Source organism: Coregonus lavaretus, assembly GCF_964263955.1.
Source record: "Coregonus lavaretus genome assembly, chromosome: 28".
NCBI lineage: Eukaryota > Metazoa > Chordata > Actinopteri > Salmoniformes > Salmonidae > Coregonus > Coregonus lavaretus.
In genome coordinates this window covers 38,822,796-38,843,142 of record NC_140015.1, presented here as the reverse complement: position 1 = coordinate 38,843,142, position 20,347 = coordinate 38,822,796, and the positions used below count along the sequence as shown (strand labels likewise).

General features: G+C 44.7%; 1 protein-coding gene across 1 annotated transcript; it reads right to left on the bottom strand.

Annotated features, from left to right (window-relative positions):
* Window positions 1–218: 218 nt before the first annotated feature.
* On the bottom strand, window positions 219–20,246 carry LOC311103263 (NACHT, LRR and PYD domains-containing protein 12-like; the record flags this gene model as incomplete). The annotated part of the gene is made up of 8 exons (XM_084144797.1): window positions 18,969–20,246; window positions 18,365–18,488; window positions 16,061–16,234; window positions 13,936–14,109; window positions 12,323–12,496; window positions 6,819–6,865; window positions 6,344–6,628; window positions 219–301 (listed from the first exon to the last, which is right to left on the bottom strand). Exons 1-8 carry the CDS (start codon window positions 20,152–20,154, stop codon window positions 219–221), a joined length of 2,247 nt encoding a protein of 748 aa, XP_084000923.1. The 5' UTR covers window positions 20,155–20,246.
* Window positions 20,247–20,347: the final 101 nt, after the last annotated feature.

Below are 20,347 nucleotides of genomic sequence, written 5' to 3'. Positions count from 1 at the left end.
AGTGTGTGTGTTTAGGCTACCTGCCTCTAGTCCACAAGACGTTCAGGCAGGAGGGTGGTTAACTGGTGCTCTAGTCCACAAGACGTTCAGGCAGGAGGGTGGTTAACTGGTGCTCTAGTTCACAAGACGTTCAGGCAGGAGGGGGGTTAACTGGTGCTCTAGTTCACAAGACGTTCAGGCAGGAGGGTGGTTAACTGGTGCTCTAGTTCACAAGACGTTCAGGCAGGAGGGGGGTTAAAGATGGCGGCCACCTGTAGTCTCTTGTGGGGGCGTGGCCTCATTGGCAGAGTCCAGAACTCTCCTGAGGAGTCAGTGGAAGGAAAGAGAAACACAATTTAAGTGGGAGAGTAGGCCTGCTGTGGCTGTCTTCCTAACTGCTCCACCTGAGTGAGGTCCAGCCTGCACTCTTGGGCCAGTCATTTGATTAGGGAATGTCTTGCAGGTGTGCTGATTAGTAATCCTGCACAGGTGTGTTGGGTGAGCAGAGCAGAGCTACACACAATATCCCATAATGACAAAGTGAAAACAAGTTTTTTGAAATGTTTGCAAATGTATTGAAAATTAAATACAGAAATATCAAATGTAGATACGTATTCACACCCCTTAGTCGATACACAGCTCTGTCAAGTTGGTTGTTGGTCATTGCTAGACAGCCATTTTCAGGTCTTGACATATATTTTCAATAGATTTAAGTAAAAACTGTAACTTGGCCACTCAGGAATATTCAATGTCGTCTTGGTAAGCAACTCCAGTGTATATCTTGCCTTGTATTTTAGGTTATTGTCCTGCTGAAAAGTGAATTTGTCTTCCAATGTCTGTTGGAAAGCAGACTGAACCAGGTTTTCCTCTAGGAATTTGCCTGTGCTTAGCTCTATTCCGTTTATTTTTATCCCCCAAAAAAACTCCCTAGTCCTTGTCGATGACAAGCAGACCCATAACATGATGCAGCCACCACCATGCAAGAATATAGTGACACTCAGTGATGTGTTGTGTTGGATTTGCCCAAACATAACACTTTTTATTCAGGACATAAAGTTAATTTCTTTGCCATATTTTTTTTGCAGTTTTACTTTTGTGCTTAATTCCATTCTTTTACTTTTTAGATCTGTGTGTATTGTTGTGTATTGTTAGATATTACTGCCCTGAGCTAGGAACACAAGCATTTTACTACACCCTCCATAGCATCAGCTAAATATGTGTATGTGACCAATAAAATAGATTTGTTGAACCCTTATTGGGAGGTGGTTAACTAGTCAGTATATTTCACTGATTCATATGGATACAAGTCCATACATTGGCTGTAAAAGTGGGTAAAACCTGACAAGCGTATAACTGTAGCTATGTGGTCTTTACTTGAGTGTGTTTCAGCAGGGTGAGGTCAGAGAGGGTGAGGTCAGTCAGTATTTTTCTGAACTCATAAATACCGTTACACAATCTGATGGGATGAATGTTCAACCCCATTAAAATAACCATAAGGTCTATATAGTACCTTTAAGTTAAGACCTCACAGATCTGTTCATGGCAAAGCAGTTCAATTAATGATATTAATTTATTCTTGAAGAATATCTTATCAATCATGAGCCTCATCTTGAGGAGTCACCTGTGACAGTATTCATAAAGAGTAGGAGTACTGATCTGGGATCAGTTTTGACTTTTAGATCATAATTAAACGGATTAGATGGACAGGGGGGGACCTGATCCTAGATCAGCACTCCTCCTCTGGGAAACTGCCTGTATGAATAAGGGCCCAGGAGTCACCAGGAGCAAGAAACCGAACACATACGGTTGAAAAGTCTAGTTACAGCAGGTGTTTACTGCCTTCTAGTGGAATATACCAATAAAACACTTTATTATCAGGGTGGGGAGACGGCTGAGCTGAAACAGAACGTAAAGACTCAGGGAAAGGAGCATCTCTTTATCAAATCTTCCTTAAGAGTCACATGCAGGTAAAACATTTTGATTTCTATATAGTGCTGTATCTGAAAGAGCATATTCTGCAGTTTCTATGACACTTACCTTTATCAAATAACTCTCAACATTCAAGAGGTGCAGCTCTATTTCCAAATTTCAATTTTCTCAACAATATGCACTACTGCACTACTGTTCAAACGTTTGGGATCACTTAGAAATTGCATTTTTTTAGAAAGAAGAGCAATTTTTTGGTCCATTAAAATAACATCAAATTGATCAGAAATACAGTGTAGACATTGTTAATGTTGTAAATGGCTATTGTAGCTGGAAACGGCTGATTTTTTATGGAATATCTACATAGGCGTACAGAGGCCCATTATCAGCAACCATCAGTCCTGTGTTCCAATGGCACGTTGTGTTTGCTAATCCAAGTTTATCATTTTAAAAGGCTAATTGATCATTAGAAAACCCTTTTGCAATTATGTTAGTACAGCTGAAAACTGTTGTGCTGATTAAAGAAGCAATAAAACTGGCCTCCTTGAGACTTGTTGAGTATCTGGAGCATCAGCAATTGTGGGTTCGATTACAGCCTCAAAATGGCCAGAAACAAATAACTTTCTTCTGAAACTCTTCAGTCTATTCCTGTTCTGAGAAATGAAGGGTATTCCATGCGAGAAATTGCCAAGTAACTGAAGATCTCGTACAACGCTGTGTATTACTCCCTTCATAGAACAGCGCAAACCAGAATAGAAAGAGGAGTGGGAGGCCCCGGTGAACAACTGAGCACGAGGACAAATACATTAGAGTGTCTAGTGTTAGAAACAGACGCCTCACAGGTCCTCAACTGGCAGCTTCATTAAATAGTACCCGCAAAACACCAGTCTCAATGTCAACAGTGAAGAGGCGACTCCGGGATGCTGACCTGCTAGACAGAGTTGCAAAGAAAAAGCCAATAAAAATAAAAGATTAAGATGGGCAAAAGAACACAGACACTGAACTTTTTCTTTGCAACTCTGCCTAGGTCAGCATCCAGGAGTCGCATATTCACTGTTCAAATCAAATCAAATCAAATCAAATTTTATTGGTCACATGCGCCGAATACAACAGGTGCAGACATTACAGTGAAATGCTTACTTACAGCCCTTAACCAACAGTGCATTTTTTTTTTTTTTAAAGAGCAGAAGTAAAATAAAATAACAGTAGGGAGGCTATATATACAGGGGGGTACCATTGCAGAGTCAATGTGCGGGGGCACCGGCTAGTTGAGGTAGTTGAGGTAATATGTACATGTGGGTAGAGTTAAAGTGACTATGCATAAATAATTAACAGAGTAGCAGCAGCGTAAAAAGGATGGGGTGGGGGGGCAGTGCAAATAGTCCGGGTAGCCATGATTAGCTGTTCAGGAGTCTGTTCCACTACAGCCCCGTCGATGAGAATGGGGGTGTGCTCAGTCCTCTTTTTTTTCCTGTAGTCCACAATCATCTCCTTTGTCTTGGTCACGTTGAGGGAGAGGTTGTTGTCCTGGCACCACACGGCCAGGTCTCTGACCTCCTCCCTATAGGCTGTCTCATCGTTGTCGGTGATCAGGCCTACCACTGTTGTGTTGTCAGCAAACTTAATGATGGTGTTGGAGTCGTGCCTGGCCATGCAGTCATGGGTGAACAGAGAGACTGGTGACATTGAGACTGGTGTTTTGCGGGTGCTATTTCATGAAGCTGCCAGTTGAGGACCTGTGAGGCATGTGACTTGATTTCCAGGTCTCTGATTTTCAGTTGAAACTCTTCCTTGTTGTCCTCATCCATGTCATTTACAAGAACAAAATATTCAAACCGTTCTGTATATGAGCTCCACTGCTCAATACTTTTATCAAACTGTCCAATGTTTCCAACAATTCCAATAATTTTTCGTTTCTCCATAAGCTCCTGATTGTCACTCACTTCAATATTGTTCTCAACCACGGCAATATTTTCCTCAGTCACGTGATCTTCATTCACTTCACTCAGTGACGTTTCCTCCTAAGTTCGCTCATTTAGCAGTTTTAATTAAAAGTTTTGTCTTCACAGTTGAATAAATGTCCTTTCCTTTAATCACTATATATTCCTCCCTTTTTAATCACGTTGTTTTCCCGCTCCGACGTCCGTCTACAGTCCTTTTCTAACGTCCATGACGATGTTAACTCTCTTTCTTAGCCAGCTCGACTATGCACTTGCTTCTGCTATCAATACACTGTGCTAACATTAGCCTATTCTGTACCACAGAAAATAACAGTTTTAAACAGCTGTAAAAAGCCACTTCTTCCAGACAGAATAGTTCCTGTAGATTCAGACTTACTCATCACCAATCTGTTGTTATGTCTCGTTGGTTTCATAACCACGTCTGTACAACAATTCAATAATGATGAGACAGGAGACAGGAATCAGTTCAACCATTTATCTGGAACGTGATCATCTCAACAGATACAAACCCCCATGATGCTCTGCAGCACAACCCCAATATACAACAAATACATACATAAGTAAATGGACTTAGGGCCATGGGATAGGGTCAGAAAGGTCAGTATGTTTGATAACTGGTTACAGAGGTGACATAACAAGCATACGGTCCATTATAACACAGTGAAGTAGAGGTGGGAGCTAAAAGCAGACATGGACAGTGAGACGGTGTGAGGATGTCAGGGGTGAAACACTAGATCAGGACAGGTAGAAATGGCAGGACTGGAAAGAGACACAGAGACACATTCTGATCATGGCTCAGACCTGACCTGAGACACCCAAACAGAAGATGCCATAGCAAAGTCCTGTCCAGTAGGCTATATGGGATTTCCTTTCATCAAAATCCTACACATGGAAATGTGTCCAGTGAGTGTGTGTGTGTGTGTGTGTTAATGTGTGTCCAGTGTGTGTGTGTCCAGTGTGTGTGTGTTTGTCCAGTGTATGTGTGTGTCCTGAGCGTGTGTGTGTCCAGTGTGTGTCTGTCCAGTGTGTGTGTTTGTGTGTGTGTGTGTCCAGTATGTGTGTGTGTGTCCAGTGTCTGTGTGCCCAGTGTGTGTGTGTCCAGTGTGTGTGTGTTTCCAGTGTGTGTGTGTGTCCAGTGTGTGTCTGTCCAGTGTGTGTGTTTGTGTGTGTGTGTGTGTCCAGTTTGTGTGTGTGTGTGTCCTGTGTGTGAATGTCCAGTGTGTGTGTGTGTGTGTCCTGTGTGTGTTTGTCCAGTGTGTGTTTGTGTGTCCAGTGGGTGTGTGTGTGTCCAGTGTGTGTGTGTGTGTGTCCTGCGTGTGTGTGTTCAGTGTGTGTGTGCCCAATGTGTGTGTGTTCAGTGTGTGTGTGTCCAGTGTGTGTGTGTTCAGTGTGTGTGTGTGTGTGTGTTCTCAGTGTGTGTGTGTTCAGTGTGTGTGTGTGTGTGTGTGTGTGTGTGTGTGTGTGTGTGTGTGTGTGTTCAGTGTGTGTGTGTGTGTGTTTGTGTTCAGTGTATGTGTGTGTGTTAATTGTGTCCAGTGTGTGTGTTCAGTGTGTGTGTGTGTGTGTGTGTGTTCAGTGTGTCCAGTGTGTGTGTGTTCAGTGTGTGTGTCCACTGTGTGTGTGTCCAGTGTGTGTGTGTGTGTGTGTGTGTGTGTGTGTGTGTGTGTGTGTGTGTGTGTGTCCAGTGTGTGTGTGTGTGTCCAGTGTGTGTGTGTTTGTTTCCAGTGTGTGTATGTCCAGTGTGTGTATCCAGTGTGTGTGTGTGTCCAGTGTGTGTGTGTGTCCTGTGTGTGTGTCCTGTGTGTGTGTGTGAGTGTATCCAGTGCGTTTGTGTGTGTGTCCAGTGTGTGTGTCCAGTGTGTGTGTGTGTCCAGCGTGTACGTGTCCAGTGTGTGTATGTGTGTGTTTGTGTGTGTGTGTGTATCCAGTGTGTGCGTGTGTGTGTATCCAGTGTGTGTGTGTGTGTCCAGTGTATGTGTCCAGTGTGTGTCCAGTGTGTGTGTGTGTATCAAGTGTGTTTGTGTCCAGTGTGTGTGTGTGTGTCCAGTGTGTGTGTGTGTGTGTGTGTGTGTGTGTCCACTGTGTGTGTGTGTCCAGTGTGTGTGTGTCCAGTGTGTGTGTCCAGTGTGTGTGTGTACAGTGTGTGTGTGTGTGTGTGTGTCCACTGTGTGTGTGTCCAGTGTGTGTGTGTACAGTGTGTGTGTCCAGTGTGTGTTATGTTTGACACAGGGACACTGAGGACACCAAACCCCTAACTTCATCATAAACCCTAAACCCTGGATAGAGGGGCTCATTGAATGTGGTGTAGAATGTGTTCACGTGGATCAGTGTGTCAGAGGAGACTCTGTAGAAGGACAGAGTGCCGGCTGGCCAGTCCAGATACACTCCTACTCTGTGGGGTCTGGAGGAGGGGACGTCTATGGTAGTGGACTTATTATTGTGACAGACAGAGTAACTGTTGTCATAGCAGGTCAGACTCCAGGACTTGTCATTCCATCCAATCACACAGTCATCACCCCTTCCTCTCCTGCTGATTCCTTTATATGTCACTCCTATATCAGCCCATCTCCCACTCCACTCTACCTCCCAGTAACAGCGCCCAGTCAGACCCTCTCTACACAGCACCTGTCTATAGTCCTCAAATCTCTCTGGGTGATCAGGATACGGCTGCTTCTCCATCGTACATGTCACCTTTCTGTTCTCCTCAGACAGAGAGAGGAGTCTGTTTACTGTGTTTAGGTCCAGTGTGAGATCACAGACATCTGATGGATGAAACCAGACACAATATTAGAAATCATCATTCCCTGAAGACACACACACACACACTGAACACACACACAAACACACACGTCCTTAACACACACACACACACACACACACACACACACACTTTGACTTCACTTGAATTAAGACTTATTCTTAGTCATATTCTTCACAGCAGTCAACACTCACATTTTCTAAGTCCAGGTTTCATTGTGTTCTCTCCACCATGTTCCAAACTGTAGCGGTAAGCAGAAGAACAGACAGTCATTGAGGGATACACATGAACTCAAACACACACACACACAGTCAGAATATAACTTTGTCCAAGTGTGTGTGTGTGTGTGTGTGTCCAGTGTGTGTGTGTCCAGTATGTGTGTGTGTGTGTGTGTCCAGTGTGTGTGTGTGTGTCCTTTGTGTGTATGTGTCCAGTGTGTGTGTGTCCAGTGTGAGTGAGTGAGTGAGAATGTGTGTGTCAGTGTCCAGTGTGTGTGTGTGTGTGTGTGTGTGTGTGTGTGTGTGTGTCTTTTATGTGTGTCTCCAGTATGTGTGTGTTTGTCAAGTGCGTGTGTGTGTGTCCAGTGTGTGTGTGTCCAGTGTGTTTGTGTGTGTGTGTGTGTTTGTCCAGTGTGTGTCTGTCCAGTGTGTGTGTGTGTGTTCGTGTCCAGTGTGTGTGTGTGCGTGTGTGTGGGTTCAGTGTGTGATTGTGTGTCCAGTGTGTCCAGTGTGTGTGTGTCCAGTGTATGTGAGTGTGTGTGTCCAGTGTGTGAGTTTGTGTGTGTGTGTCCAGTGTGTGTGAGTGTGTCCAATGTGAGTGTGTGTGTGTGTCCAGTGAGTGTGTGTGTGTGAGTGTGTGTGTGTGTGTCCAGTGTGTGTGTGTGTGTCCAGTGTGTCCATTGTGTCCAGTGTGTGTGTGTCCAGTGTGTGTGTGTGTGTTTGTCCAGTGTGTTTGTGTCCAGTGTGTGTGTGTGTGTGTTCGTGTCCAGTGTGTGTGTGTATGTGTGGGTCCAGTGTGTGTCCAGTGTGTGTGTGTGTGTCCAATGTGAGTGTGTGTGTGTCCAGTGAGTGTGTGTGTGCGTGTGTGTGTGTCCAGTGAGTGAGTGTGTGTCCCGTGTGTCCAGTGTGTGTGTGTGTCCAGTGTGTGTCCAGTGTGTGTGTGTCCAGTGTGTGTGTGTGTGTGTGTGACCAGTGTGAGTGTGTGTCTGTGTGTCCAATGTGTGTGTCTGTGTGTGTGTCCAGTGTGTGTGTGTGTGTCCAGTGTGTGTCCAGTGTGTGTGTGTGTGTGTGTCCAGTGTGTGTCCAGTGTGTGTGTGTGTGTGTGTGTCCAGTGTGTGTGTGTGTGTGTGTGTTTGTTCAGTGTGAGTGTGTGTCTGTGTGTCCAATGTTACATTTACATTTACATTTAAGTCATTTAGCAGACGCTCTTAACCAGAGCGACTTACAGGAGCAATTAGGGTTAAGTGCCTTGCTCAAGGGCACATTAACGTCATTTAGCAGACGCTCTTAGCCAGAGCGACTCACAAATTGGTGCGTTCACCCTATAGCCAGTGGGATAACCACTTTACAATTTGGGGGGGGGGGGGGGGGTTAGAAGGAATACTTTATCCTATCCCAGGTATTCCTTAAAGAGGTGGGGTTTCAAATGTCTCCGGAAGGTGGTGAGTGACTCCGCTGTCCTGGCGTCGTGAGGGAGCTTGTTCCACCATTGGGGTGCCAGAGCAGCGAACAGTTTTGACTGGGCTGAGCGGGAGCTGTGCTTCCGCAGAGGAAGGGGAGCCAGCAGGCCAGAGGTGGATGAACGCAATGTCCTCGTTTGGGTGTAGGGACTGATCAGAGCCTGAAGGTACAGAGGTGCCGTTCCCCTCACTGCTCCATAGGCAAGCACCATGGTCTTGTAGCGGATGCGAGCTTCAACTGGAAGCCAGTGGAGTGTGCGGAGGAGGGGGGTGACGTGAGAGAACTTGGGAAGGTTGAACACCAGACGGGCTGCGGCATTCTGGATGAGTTGTAGGGGTTTAATGGCACAGGCAGGGAGCCCAGCCAACAGCGAGTTGCAGTAGTCCAGACGGGAGATGACAAGTGCCTGGACCAGGACCTGCGCCGCTTCCTGTGTAAGGCAGGGTCGCACTCTCCGAATGTTGTAGAGCATGAACCTGCAGGAGCGGGTCACCGCCTTGATGTTGGCGGAGAACGACAGGGTGTTGTCCAGGGTCACGCCTAGGCTCTTCGCACTCTGGGAGGAGGACACAGCGGAGTTGTCAACCGTGATGGCGAGATCATGGAACGGGCAGTCCTTCCCCGGGAGGAAGAGCAGCTCCGTCTTGCCAGGGTTCAGCTTGAGGTGGTGATCCGTCATCCATACTGATATGTCTGCCAGACATGCAGAGATGCGATTCGCCACCTGGTTATCAGAAGGGGGAAAGGAGAAGATTAGTTGTGTATCGTCAGCGTAGCAATGATAGGAGAGACCATGTGAGGATATGACAGAGCCAAGTGACTTGGTGTATAGGGAGAAAAGGAGAGGGCCCAGAACCGATCCCTGGGGGACACCAGTGGTGAGAGCACGTGGTGCGGAGACAGCTTCCCGCCACGCCACTTGGTAGGAGCGACCGGTCAGGTAGGACGCAATCCAGGAGTGAGCCGCGCCGGAGATGCCCATCTCGGAGAGGGTGGAGAGGAGGATCTGATGGTTCACAGTATCAAAGGCAGCAGACAGGTCTAGAAGGACAAGAGCAGAGGAGAGAGAGTTAGCTTTAGCAGTGCGGAGAGTCTCCGTGACACAGAGAAGAGCAGTCTCAGTTGAATGACCAGTCCTGAAACCTGATTGGTTTGGATCAAGAAGGTCATTCTGAGAGAGATAGCAAGAGAGTTGGCTAAAGACGGCACGCTCAATAGTTTTGGAAAGAAAAGAAAGAAGGGATACTGGTCTGTAGTTGTTGACATCAGTGGGGTCGAGTGTTGGTTTTTTGAGGAGGGGAGCAACTCTCGCTCTCTTGAAGACGGAAGGGACATGGCCAGCGGTCAAGGATGAGTTGATCAGCGAGGTGAGGTAGGGGAGAAGGTCACCGGAGATGGTCTGGAGAAGGGAGGAGGGGATGGGGTCAAGCGGGCAGGTTGTTGGGCGGCCTGCAGTCACAAGTCGCAGGATTTTATCTGGAGAGAGAGGGGAGAAAGAAGTCAAAGCATAGGGTAGGGCAGTGTGAGCAGGACCAGCAGTGTTATTAGACTTAACAAACGAGGATCGGATGTCGTCAACCTTCTTTTCAAAGTGGTTGACGAAGTCATCCACAGAGAGAGAGGAGGTGGGGGGGGGGGGGAGGAGGATTCAGGAGGGAGGAAAATGTGGCAAAGAGCTTCCTAGGGTTAGAGGCAGATGCTTGGAATTTAGAGTGGTAGAAGGTGGCCTTAGCAGCAGAAACAGATGAAGAAAATGTAGAGAGGAGGGAGTGAAAAGATGCCAGGTCGGTAGGGAGTTTAGTTTTCTTCCATTTCCGCTCCGCTGCCCGGAGCTCTGTTCTGTGAGCTCGCAGTGAGTCATCAAGCCACGGAGCTGGGGGGGAGGACCGAGCCGGCCGGGAGGATAGGGGACACAGAGAGTCAAAGGATGCAGAAAGGGAGGAGAGGAGGGTTGAGGAGGCAGAATCAGGAGATTGGAGGGAGAAGGATTGAGCAGAGGGAAGAGATGATAGGATGGAAGAGGAGAGAGTAGTGGGAGAGAGAGAGCGAAGGTTGCGGCGGCGCATTACCATCTGTGTAGGGGCAGAGTGAGTAGTGTGGGAGGAGAGCGAGAGAGAAAAGGAAACAAAGTAGTGGTCGGAGACTTGGAGGGGAGTTGCAGTGAGATTAGTAGAGGAGCAGCATCTAGTGAAGATGAGGTCAAGCGTATTGCCTGCCTTGTGAGTAGGGGGGGACGGTGAGAGGGTGAGGTCAAAAGAGGAGAGGAGTGGAAAGAAGGAGGCAGAGAGAAATGAGTCAAACGTGGACATAGGGAGGTTGAAATCCCCCAAAACTGTGAGGGGTGAGCCATCCTCAGGAAAGGAACTTATCAAGGCGTCAAGCTCGTTGATGAACTCTCCAAGGGAACCTAGAGGGCGATAGATGACAAGGATATTAAGCTTAAATGGGTTAGTGACTGTGACAGCATGGAATTCAAATGAGGAGATAGACAGATGGGTTAGGGGAAAAATTGAGAATGTCCACTTGGGAGAGATGAGGATTCCTGTACCACCACCCCTCTGACCAGATGCTCTCGGGGTATGCGAGAACACATGGTCAGACGAGGAGAGAGCAGTAGGAGTAGCCGTGTTTTCAGTGGTGATCCATGTTTCCGTCAGCGCCAGGAAGTCGAGGGACTGGAGGTTGGCATAGGCTGGGATGAAGTCAGCTTTGTTGGCAGCAGAACGGCAGTTCCAGAGGCTGCCTGCGACCTGGAACTCCAGGTGAGGGGTGCGAGCAGGGACCACCAGGTTGGAGAGGCAGCAGCCGCGCGATGTTGTGCGTTGTTTGTGTAGCCTGTGCAGAGACGAGAGAACAGGGATAGGCAGAGGCATGTGTGTGTCTGTGTGTGTGTCCAGTGTGTGTGTGTGTGTGTGTGTGTGTCCAGTGTGTGTCCAGTGTGTGTGTGTGTGTGTGTGTCCAGTGTGTGTCCAGTGAGTGTATGTGTGTGTGTATGTGTGTGTGTGTCCAGTACGTGTGTGTGTGTCCAGTGTGTGTGTGTGTGTGTTTGTCCAGTGTGTTTGTGTCCAGTGTGTGTGTGTCCAGTGTGTGCGTGTGTGTGTGTTCGTGTCCAGTGTGTGTGTGTGTGTGTGTGTGGGTGTCCAGTGTGTGAGTGTGTGTCCAGTGTGTGTGTGTGTGTCCAATGTGAGTGTGTGTGTGTGTGTCCAGTGAGTGTGTGTGTGTCCAGTGTGTCCAATGTGTGTGTGTGTGTCCAGTGTGTGTGTGTGTGTGTCCAATGTGAGTGTGTGTGTGTGTCCAGTGTGTCCAATGTGTGTGGGTGTGTCCAGTGTGTGTCCAGTGTGTGTGTGTGTGTCCAGTGTGTGTGTGTGTGTGTCCAGTTTGTGTGTGTGTGTGTGTGTGTGTGTGTATGTGTGTGTGTGTGTCCAGTGTGTGTGTGTCCAGTGTGTGTGTATGTGTGTCCAGTGTGTGTGTGTGTGTGTGTGTGTGTGTGTGTGTGTGTGTGTGTGTGTGTGTGTGTGTTGTGTGTCCAGTGTGTGTGTGTGTGTGTACTGATACTGGACACACACACATACACACACACACAGGGAAACACGTGAACTCACACACCAAACACAAACACACACACTGGACACACACACACACACTGGACCCACACACACACAAATACACACAGAAACGTACACTGGACACACACACACACACAAACAGACCACACAACACACACACACACACACACACAACACACAACACACAACACACACACACACAACACATACCGGACACACACACTGGACAAACACACACTGGAAACACACACACACTGGACCCACACACACACACACCGGACACACACACACACTGGACACACACACACACACACACACACACACACACACACACACACACACACACACAGTCAGCATATAACTTAGTCCAAGTGGTGGTCAGAATGTTTGTCTTAACTAGCCTGATAACTCCAACATGTCTGATATGAACATTGACATAAACCCTCTACATACTTGAGTTTCTCCAGTCTGCAGTGTGGATCCTCCAGTCCAGCAGAGAACAGTCTGACTCCTGAGTCTCCTGGGTGATTGTAGCTCAGGTCCAGCTCTCTCAGGTGTGAGGGGTTTGACTTCAGAGCTGAGACCAGAGAAGCACAGCTTTCCTCTGTGACTAGACAGCCTGACAGCCTGCAAAGAGTCAAATCATATTAAAACCACACTGGTATTCTTTGGTGGTGAAAATAGTGGCAGTATATTTTTTCAACATATTCAGATATATTAGTGTCCTGAAACCTGCCATATATATTCATAAATGAATGTATCATTATTAGAAATGACAAATTATCAAAATATTGCTTGTAGAGAGAAAAATACAAATATTTGAGTTGACTGTCCAGAGCAGTTCAAAAAGCAGTATCAGTCAAAAGACAGACAGTGAGGTATCAGATTTAGATTGTATTGAGTATACAGTCCACACCATATCTAGTTTGACAGTGAAGCTAACATTTTAAATGTGGCTCTGTACTCCAGCATTTTGTAATTGAGATCAAATGTTTTATATGAGGTGACAGTATATAATGTCACCTTTAATTTGAGGGTATTTTTATACATATCTGTTTCACCATTTAGAAATGAAAGCACTTTATGTATCTAGTCCCCCTATTTGAAGAAGTCAAAAGTATTCTGACCAATTAACTTATAGTGTATTAAAGTAGTCATAAGTTTAGTATTTGGTCCCAAACTCGTTGGTTGCATTTGCAGTTTGTTTTGGTTGTGTTTTGGGTTATGTTTTGTCCAATAGTAACTGAATGGTGGATGAAGACCGGATTAATCTTCTGTCTAAGTGAGTAGATAACATGTTTCTAAACACTACTGATTGAATCCTGATGATGCCATGATTAAGAAAAATCATGAATGAATCATGAACAATTATGAATGAGAAAGTTACAGAGGCTACAACAAAACATGCTAACCTCTCACCATTACCAATAACAGAGGGGGTATGATCCTTGTTCCTCTGTAACTTTCTCATTCATCATCATTCACGATTCATTCATCATTATTCATAATCATGGTAGCATCCATATGAATGTAGAAGTGTTCAGAAACATCTTCTATTCTTGCTGACAATACAAGTGAAATTACTCCAAAATGACAGGAGATTATTCACCATTCAGTTTCTATTGGGGAAAACATTATCCAAAACACAACCAAAACAAATGGCAAATGCATTCAACAAGTTTGTAGAATCACAAGCTTGATGTAATCACTGCAGGTAAGGAATATGGGACCAAATACTAAACTTATGACTACTTTAATACAATATAAGTGAATACGTCCAAATTATTACAACTTTTTCAAATGGGAGAACTAGACACATAAAGTGATTTCATTTCTAAACAGTAACACAGATATGTATGAATACCCTCAAATAAAAGGTGACATTATATACTGTCACTTAATAGGAAACATTCAATCTCAAATCCAAAATGATGGAGTATAGCGCCAAATTTAAAACTGTAAGCTTCACTGTCCAAACACATATGATGTGGACTTTGTGTTCCTGGTAAAAACATGTGGATCTGGTGAACAGTTATCACTTGTTGACCAACTACAGGAATACTGACCTCAGAGTCTCCAGTTTACAGTGGGGATTCCCCAGTCCAGCAGAGAGCAGCTTCACTCCTGAATCCTTCAGGTCATTGTTACTCAGATCCAGCTCTCTCAGGTGTGAGGGGTTTGACTTCAGAGCTGAGACCAGAGACGCACAGCCTTCCTCTGTGACTAGACAGCCTGACAGCCTGCAAGAGTAAAATCCTATTAAAATTTCACTGCTATTCTTTGGTGGTGAAAATATATATTTTTCAACATTTTCAGATACATCAGAGTCCTGAAACCTGCCATATATATTCATATATGTATATATACACTACCAGTAAAAAGTTTGAACACACCAACTAAATCAAGTCTTGTTTTTGTTTTTTTTTAAACATTTTTTTAGATTGTAGAATAATAGTGAAGACATCAAAACTATGAAATAACACATATGGAATCATGTAGTAACCAAAGAAGTGTTAAACAAATCAAAATATATTTTATATTTCAGATTCTTCAAATAGCCACCCTTTGCCTTGATGACAGCTTTGCACACTCTTGGCATTCTCTCAACCAGCTTCATGAGGTAGTCACCTGGAATGCATTTCAATTAACAGGTGTGCCTTCTTAAAAGTTAATTTGTGGAATTTCTTTCCTTCTTAATGCGTTTGAGCCAATAATTTGTGTTGTGACAAGGTAGGGGGGGTATACAGAAGATAGCCCTATTTGGTAAAAGACTAAGTCCATATTATGGCAAGAACAGCTCAAATAAGCAAAGAGAAACAACAGTCCATCATTACTTTAAGACATGAAGGTCAGTCAATACGGAACATTTCAAGAACTTTGAACGTTTCTTAAAGTGCAGTCGCAAAAAAAATCAAGCGCTATGATGAAACTGGCTCTCATGAGGACCGTCACAGGAATGGAAGACCCAGAGTTACTTCTGCTGCAGAGGATATGTTCATTAGATTTACCAGCCTCAGAAATTTCAGCCCAAATAAATGCTTCATAGAGTTCAAGTCACAGACACATCTCAACATCAACTGTTCAGAGGGGACTGTGTGAATCAGGCTTTCATGGTCAAATTGCTGCAAAGAAATCACTACCAAAGGACACCAATAAGAAGAAGAGACCTGCTTGGCCAAGAAACACGAGCAATGGACATTACACCGGTGGACATTTGTCCTTTGGTCTGGAGTCCAAATTGGAGATTTTTGGTTCCAACCGCTGTGTCTTTGTGAGATGCGGTGTGGATGAACGGATGATCTCCGCATGTGTAGTTCCCACCGTAAAGCATGGAGGAGGAGGTGTTATGGTGTGGGGGTGCTTTGCTGGTGACACTGTCTGTGATTTATTTAGAATTCAAGGCACACTTAACCAGCATGGCTACCACAGCATTCTGCAGCGATACGCCATCCCATCTGGTTTGGGCTTAGTCGAACTATCATTTGTTTTTCAACAGGACAATGACCCAACACACTTCCAGGCTGTGTAAGGAGAGTGATTGAGAGCTGCATCAGATGACCTGGCCTCCATAATCACCCGACCTCAACCCAATTGAGATGGTTTGGGATGAGTCGGACGGCAGAGTGAAGGAAAAGCAGCCAACAAGTGCTCAGCATATGTGGGAACTCCTTCAAGACTGTTGGAAAAGCATTCCAGGTGAAGCTGGTTGAGAGAATGCTAAGAGTGTGCAAAGCTGTCATCAAGGCAAAGGGTGACTATTTGAAGAATTTCAAATATAAAAAATATTTTCATTTGTTTAACACTTTTTTGGTTACTTCATGATTCCATATTTGTTATTTCATAGTTTTGATGTCTTCACTATTATTCTACAATGTAAAAAATAATAAAAATAAAGAAAAACCCTTGAATGAGTAGGTGTGTCCAAACTTTTGACTGGTACTGTATATAAATGAATTAATGTATCATTATTAACAGTAGATAACATGTTTCTAAACACTACTAAATTAATCATTGTGTGTGTCCAATGTGTGTGTGTCCAGTGTGTGTGTGTGTGTGTGTGTGTCCAGTGTGTGTGTGTGTGTCCGTGTCCAGTGTGTGTGTGTGTCCAGTGTGTGTGTGTGTCCAGTGTGTATGTGTCCAGTGTGTGTCCAGTGTGTGTGTGTGTTCATTGAGTGATACAGGAATACTGACCTCAGAGTCTCCAGTTTACAGTGGGGATTCCCCAGTCCAGCAGAGAGCAGCTTCACTCCTGAATCCTTCAGGTCATTGTTCCTCAGGTCCAGCTCTCTCAGGTGTGAGGGGTTTGACTTCAGAGCTGAGACCAGAGAAGCACAGCCTTCCTCTGTGACTAGACAGCCTGACAGCCTGTAAAGATTAAAATCATATTAAAACCACACTGCTATTCTTTGGTGTTGAGTAATTTTCTTTCTGAGTGAGTAGATAACATGTTTCTAAACACTACTAAAGTAATCCTGATGATGCCATGATTGAGAAAGATCATGAATGAATCATGAATAATAATGAGTGAGAGAGTTACAGAGGCTACAACAAAACATACTAACCTCTCACCATTAACCTCAAATAAAAGGTGACATTCTGTTCTGTCACCTAATATGAAACATTCTATCTCAAATCCAAAATGCTTGAGCATAGCACCAAATGTAAAACTGTAAGCTTCACTGTCCAAACACACATGGTGTGGACTATGTGTGCCTGGTAAACACATGTGGATCTTGTGAACAGTTATCACTTGTTTACCAACTACCTAAGAATAGTAAAGCCCCCTTTACTGGATCAAACAGCCGACCAATTAGCCTGTTACCAACCCTTAGTAAACTGTTGGAAAAAATTGTGTTTTACCAGATACAATGCTATTTTACTGTAAACAAATTGACAACAAACTTTCAACATGCTTATAGAGAAGGACATTCAACAAGCACAGCACTTACACAAATGACTGATGATTGGCTGAGAGAAATTGATGTATAAAAAGATTGTGGGGACTTCAGTGCGGCTTTTGACATTATCGATCATAGTCTGCTGCTGGAAAAACGTATGTGTTATGGCTTTACACCCCCTGCTATAATGTGGATAAAGAGTTACTTGTCTAACAGAACACAGAGGGTGTTCTTTAATGGAAGCCTCTCAAACATAGTCCAGGTAGAATTAGGAATTCCCCAGGGCAGCTGTCTAGGCCCCTTGCTTTTTTCCATCTTTACTAACGACATGCCACTGGCTTTGAGAAAAGCCAGTGTGTCTATGTATGCGGATGACTCAACACTATACACGTCAGCTACTACAGCAAATGAAATAACTGCAACACTTAACAAAGAGTAGCAGTTAGTTTCGGAATGGGTGGCAAGGAATAAGGTAGTCCTGAATATTTCCAAAACTAAAAGCATTGTATTTGGGTCAAATCATTCACTAAACCCTAAACCTCAACTACATCTCGTAATGAATAATGTGGAAATTGAGCAAGTTGAGGTGACTAAACTGCTTGGAGTAACCCTGGATTGTAGACTGTCATGGTCAAAGCATATTGATACAACAGTAGCTAAGATGGGGAGAAGTATGTCCATAATTAAGCGCTGCTCTGCCTTCTTAACAACACTATCAACAAGGCAGGTCCTACAGGCCCTAGTTTTGTCGCACCTAGACTACTGTTCAGTAGTGTGGTCAGGTGCCACAAAGAGGGACTTGGGAAAATTGCAGTTGGCTCAGAACAGGGCAGCACGGCTGGCCCTTAAAAGTACACATAGAACTAACAGTGATGACATGCATGTCAGTCTCTCCAGGCTCAGAGTGGAAGAGAGATTGACTTCATCACTGCTTGTTTTTGTGAGAGGTGTCGACGAGCTGAATGTACCGAGTTGTCTGTTTGGAATACTGGCACACAGCTTGGACACTCATGCATACCCCACAAGACATGCCACCAGAGGTCTCGTCAGTCCCCAAGTCCAGAACGGACTATGGGAGGCGCACAGTACTACATAGATCCATGACTACATGGAACTCTATTCCACATCAGGTAACTGATGCAAGCAGTAGAATCAAATTAAAAAATACACCTTGTGGAACAGCGGGGACTGTGAAGAGACACACACACAGGCACATACACACATAGACACTCACTCTACATATAATATATATATAATATGCTATTTTGCAGACGCTTTTATCCAAAGCGACTTACAGTCATGCATGCATACATTTTTTGTGTATGGGTGGTCCCGGGGATCGAACCCACTACCTTGGCGTTACAAGCGCCGTGCTCTACCAGCTGAGCTACAGAGGACTACATACACACACACATGGATGTTGTATTGTAAATATGTGATAGTGGAGTAGTGGCCTGAGGGAACAAACTAAATATATTGGGTAAAGTGTAATATTTTAAATTGTATATAACTGCCTTGATGTTGCAGGACCCAGGAAGAGTAGCTGCTGCCTTGGCAGTTCCTTAATAAATACAAATACAAATACAGGAATACTGACCTCAGAGTCTCCAGTTTACAGTGGGAATCCCCCAGTACAGCAGAGAGCAGCTTCACTCCTGAATCCTTCAGGACATTGTTACTCAGATCCAGCTCTCTCAGGTGTGAGGGGTTTGACTTCAGAGCTGAGACCAGAGACGCACAGCCAACCACTGTGAGTCCACAGAATGACAGCCTGCAAAGAGATCATCATGATTTCACAAACACACTGTTAATTTAACACCAGTAGTGTAGAAGGACAATGGCAGATGCATTTGGTTTATTCTCTTAAACAACATAGAGATTCATCTTCCGTCTCCTAGAATTGCATGGTCATATTGTTATACTAATGTCATTTTCAATTTAATATTATATATTATATACAAATTATATTACATATATTTCTCTAAACTGAATATTTCTTCCTGATGATTAGTACTTAAATGTCATTTTATGTACTGACAGAGCAGCTCTGGAGGCTTTGACCACTGGCAGCAGCCTCAGAAGACCTTCCTCTGATCTGGAGTATTTATTCGGGTCAAACACATCCAGCTCCTTTTCTGAAGTCAGCAACACAAAGACCAGAGCTGACCACTGTGCAGGTGACAGTTTGGCTTCTGAGAGACTTCCTGATCTCAGGTAGCTTTGGATCTCCTCCACTAGAGAATGGTCATTTAGTTCAATCAGACAGTAGAACAGATTGATGCACCTCTCTGAAGAGGGATTCTCCCTGATCTTCTCCTTGATGTACTTGACTGTTTCTTCATGGCTCTGTGAGCTGCTTCTTGTCTTTGTCAGTAGACCTCGTAGGTGCTTCTGATTGGACTCCAGTGAGAGGCCCAGAAGGAAGCGAAGGAAAAGGTCCAAGTTTCCTGTCTCACTTTGTAAGGCTTTATCCACAGCACTCTTGTTGACAGTAACTTCAGTAACGTGCGTTTCGGCCATTAGGTTGTCATTGTTGTTGATGAATGAGAGGAACACATATACAGCAGCCAAAAACTCCTGAATACTCAGATGCACAAAGCAGTACACCTTGTCCTGGTACAGCACACATTCCTCTTTAAAGAGCTGTGTGCACAATCCTGAGTACACAGAGGCTTCATTGACATCAATGCCAGCCTCTTTCAGGTCTTCTTCATAGAAAATCAGATTCCCATTCACAAGCTGTTGAAAAGCCAGTTTTCCCAGTGACAGAATGCTCTCTTCATCCCAGTGTGGACCTGTCTCTTCTTTCCCAAGATACTTGTCATTCTTCTGTTTGGTATGAAACACCACAAGGTGTGTGTACATCTCAGTCAGAGTCTTGGGCATCTCTTCTCTCTTGTCTGTACTCAACATGTGTTCAAGGACTGTTGCAGAAATCCAACAGAAGACTGGAATGTGGCACATGATGTGAAGGCTCCTTGATGTCTTTATGTGTGAGATGATTCTGCTAGCCATGTCCTCATCACTGAATCTCTTCCTGAAATACTCCTCCTTCTGTGGGTCATTGAACCCTCGTACCTCTGTCACCTGGTCAAAACTCACTGAAGGGATCTGATTGGCTGCTGCAGGTCGGGTAGTTATCCAGATGAGAGCAGAGGGAAGCAGATTTCCCTTGATGAGATTTGTCAGCAGAACATCCACTGAGGTTGACTCTGTGACGTCACAACACATCTTGTTCTTCTGGAAGTCTAGGGGCAGTCGACACTCATCCAGACCATCAAAGATGAACAGAACTTTGTACTTGTCGTAGTTGGAGATTCTTGATTCTTTGGTTTCCTTTGAGAAGTGATTGAGAAGTTCAATCAAAGTGTGTTTTTCCCCTTTCATCAAATTCAGCTCCCGAAAAGGGAATGAAAATACAAATTGGACATCCTGATTTGCTTTTCCTTCAGCCCAGTCCAGAATGAACTTCTGCACAGAGACTGTTTTTCCAATGCCAGCGACTCCCTTTGTCAGCACAGTTCTGATAAGTTTGTCTTGTCCAGTTAAGGGTATGAAGATGTCGTTACATTTGATTGCA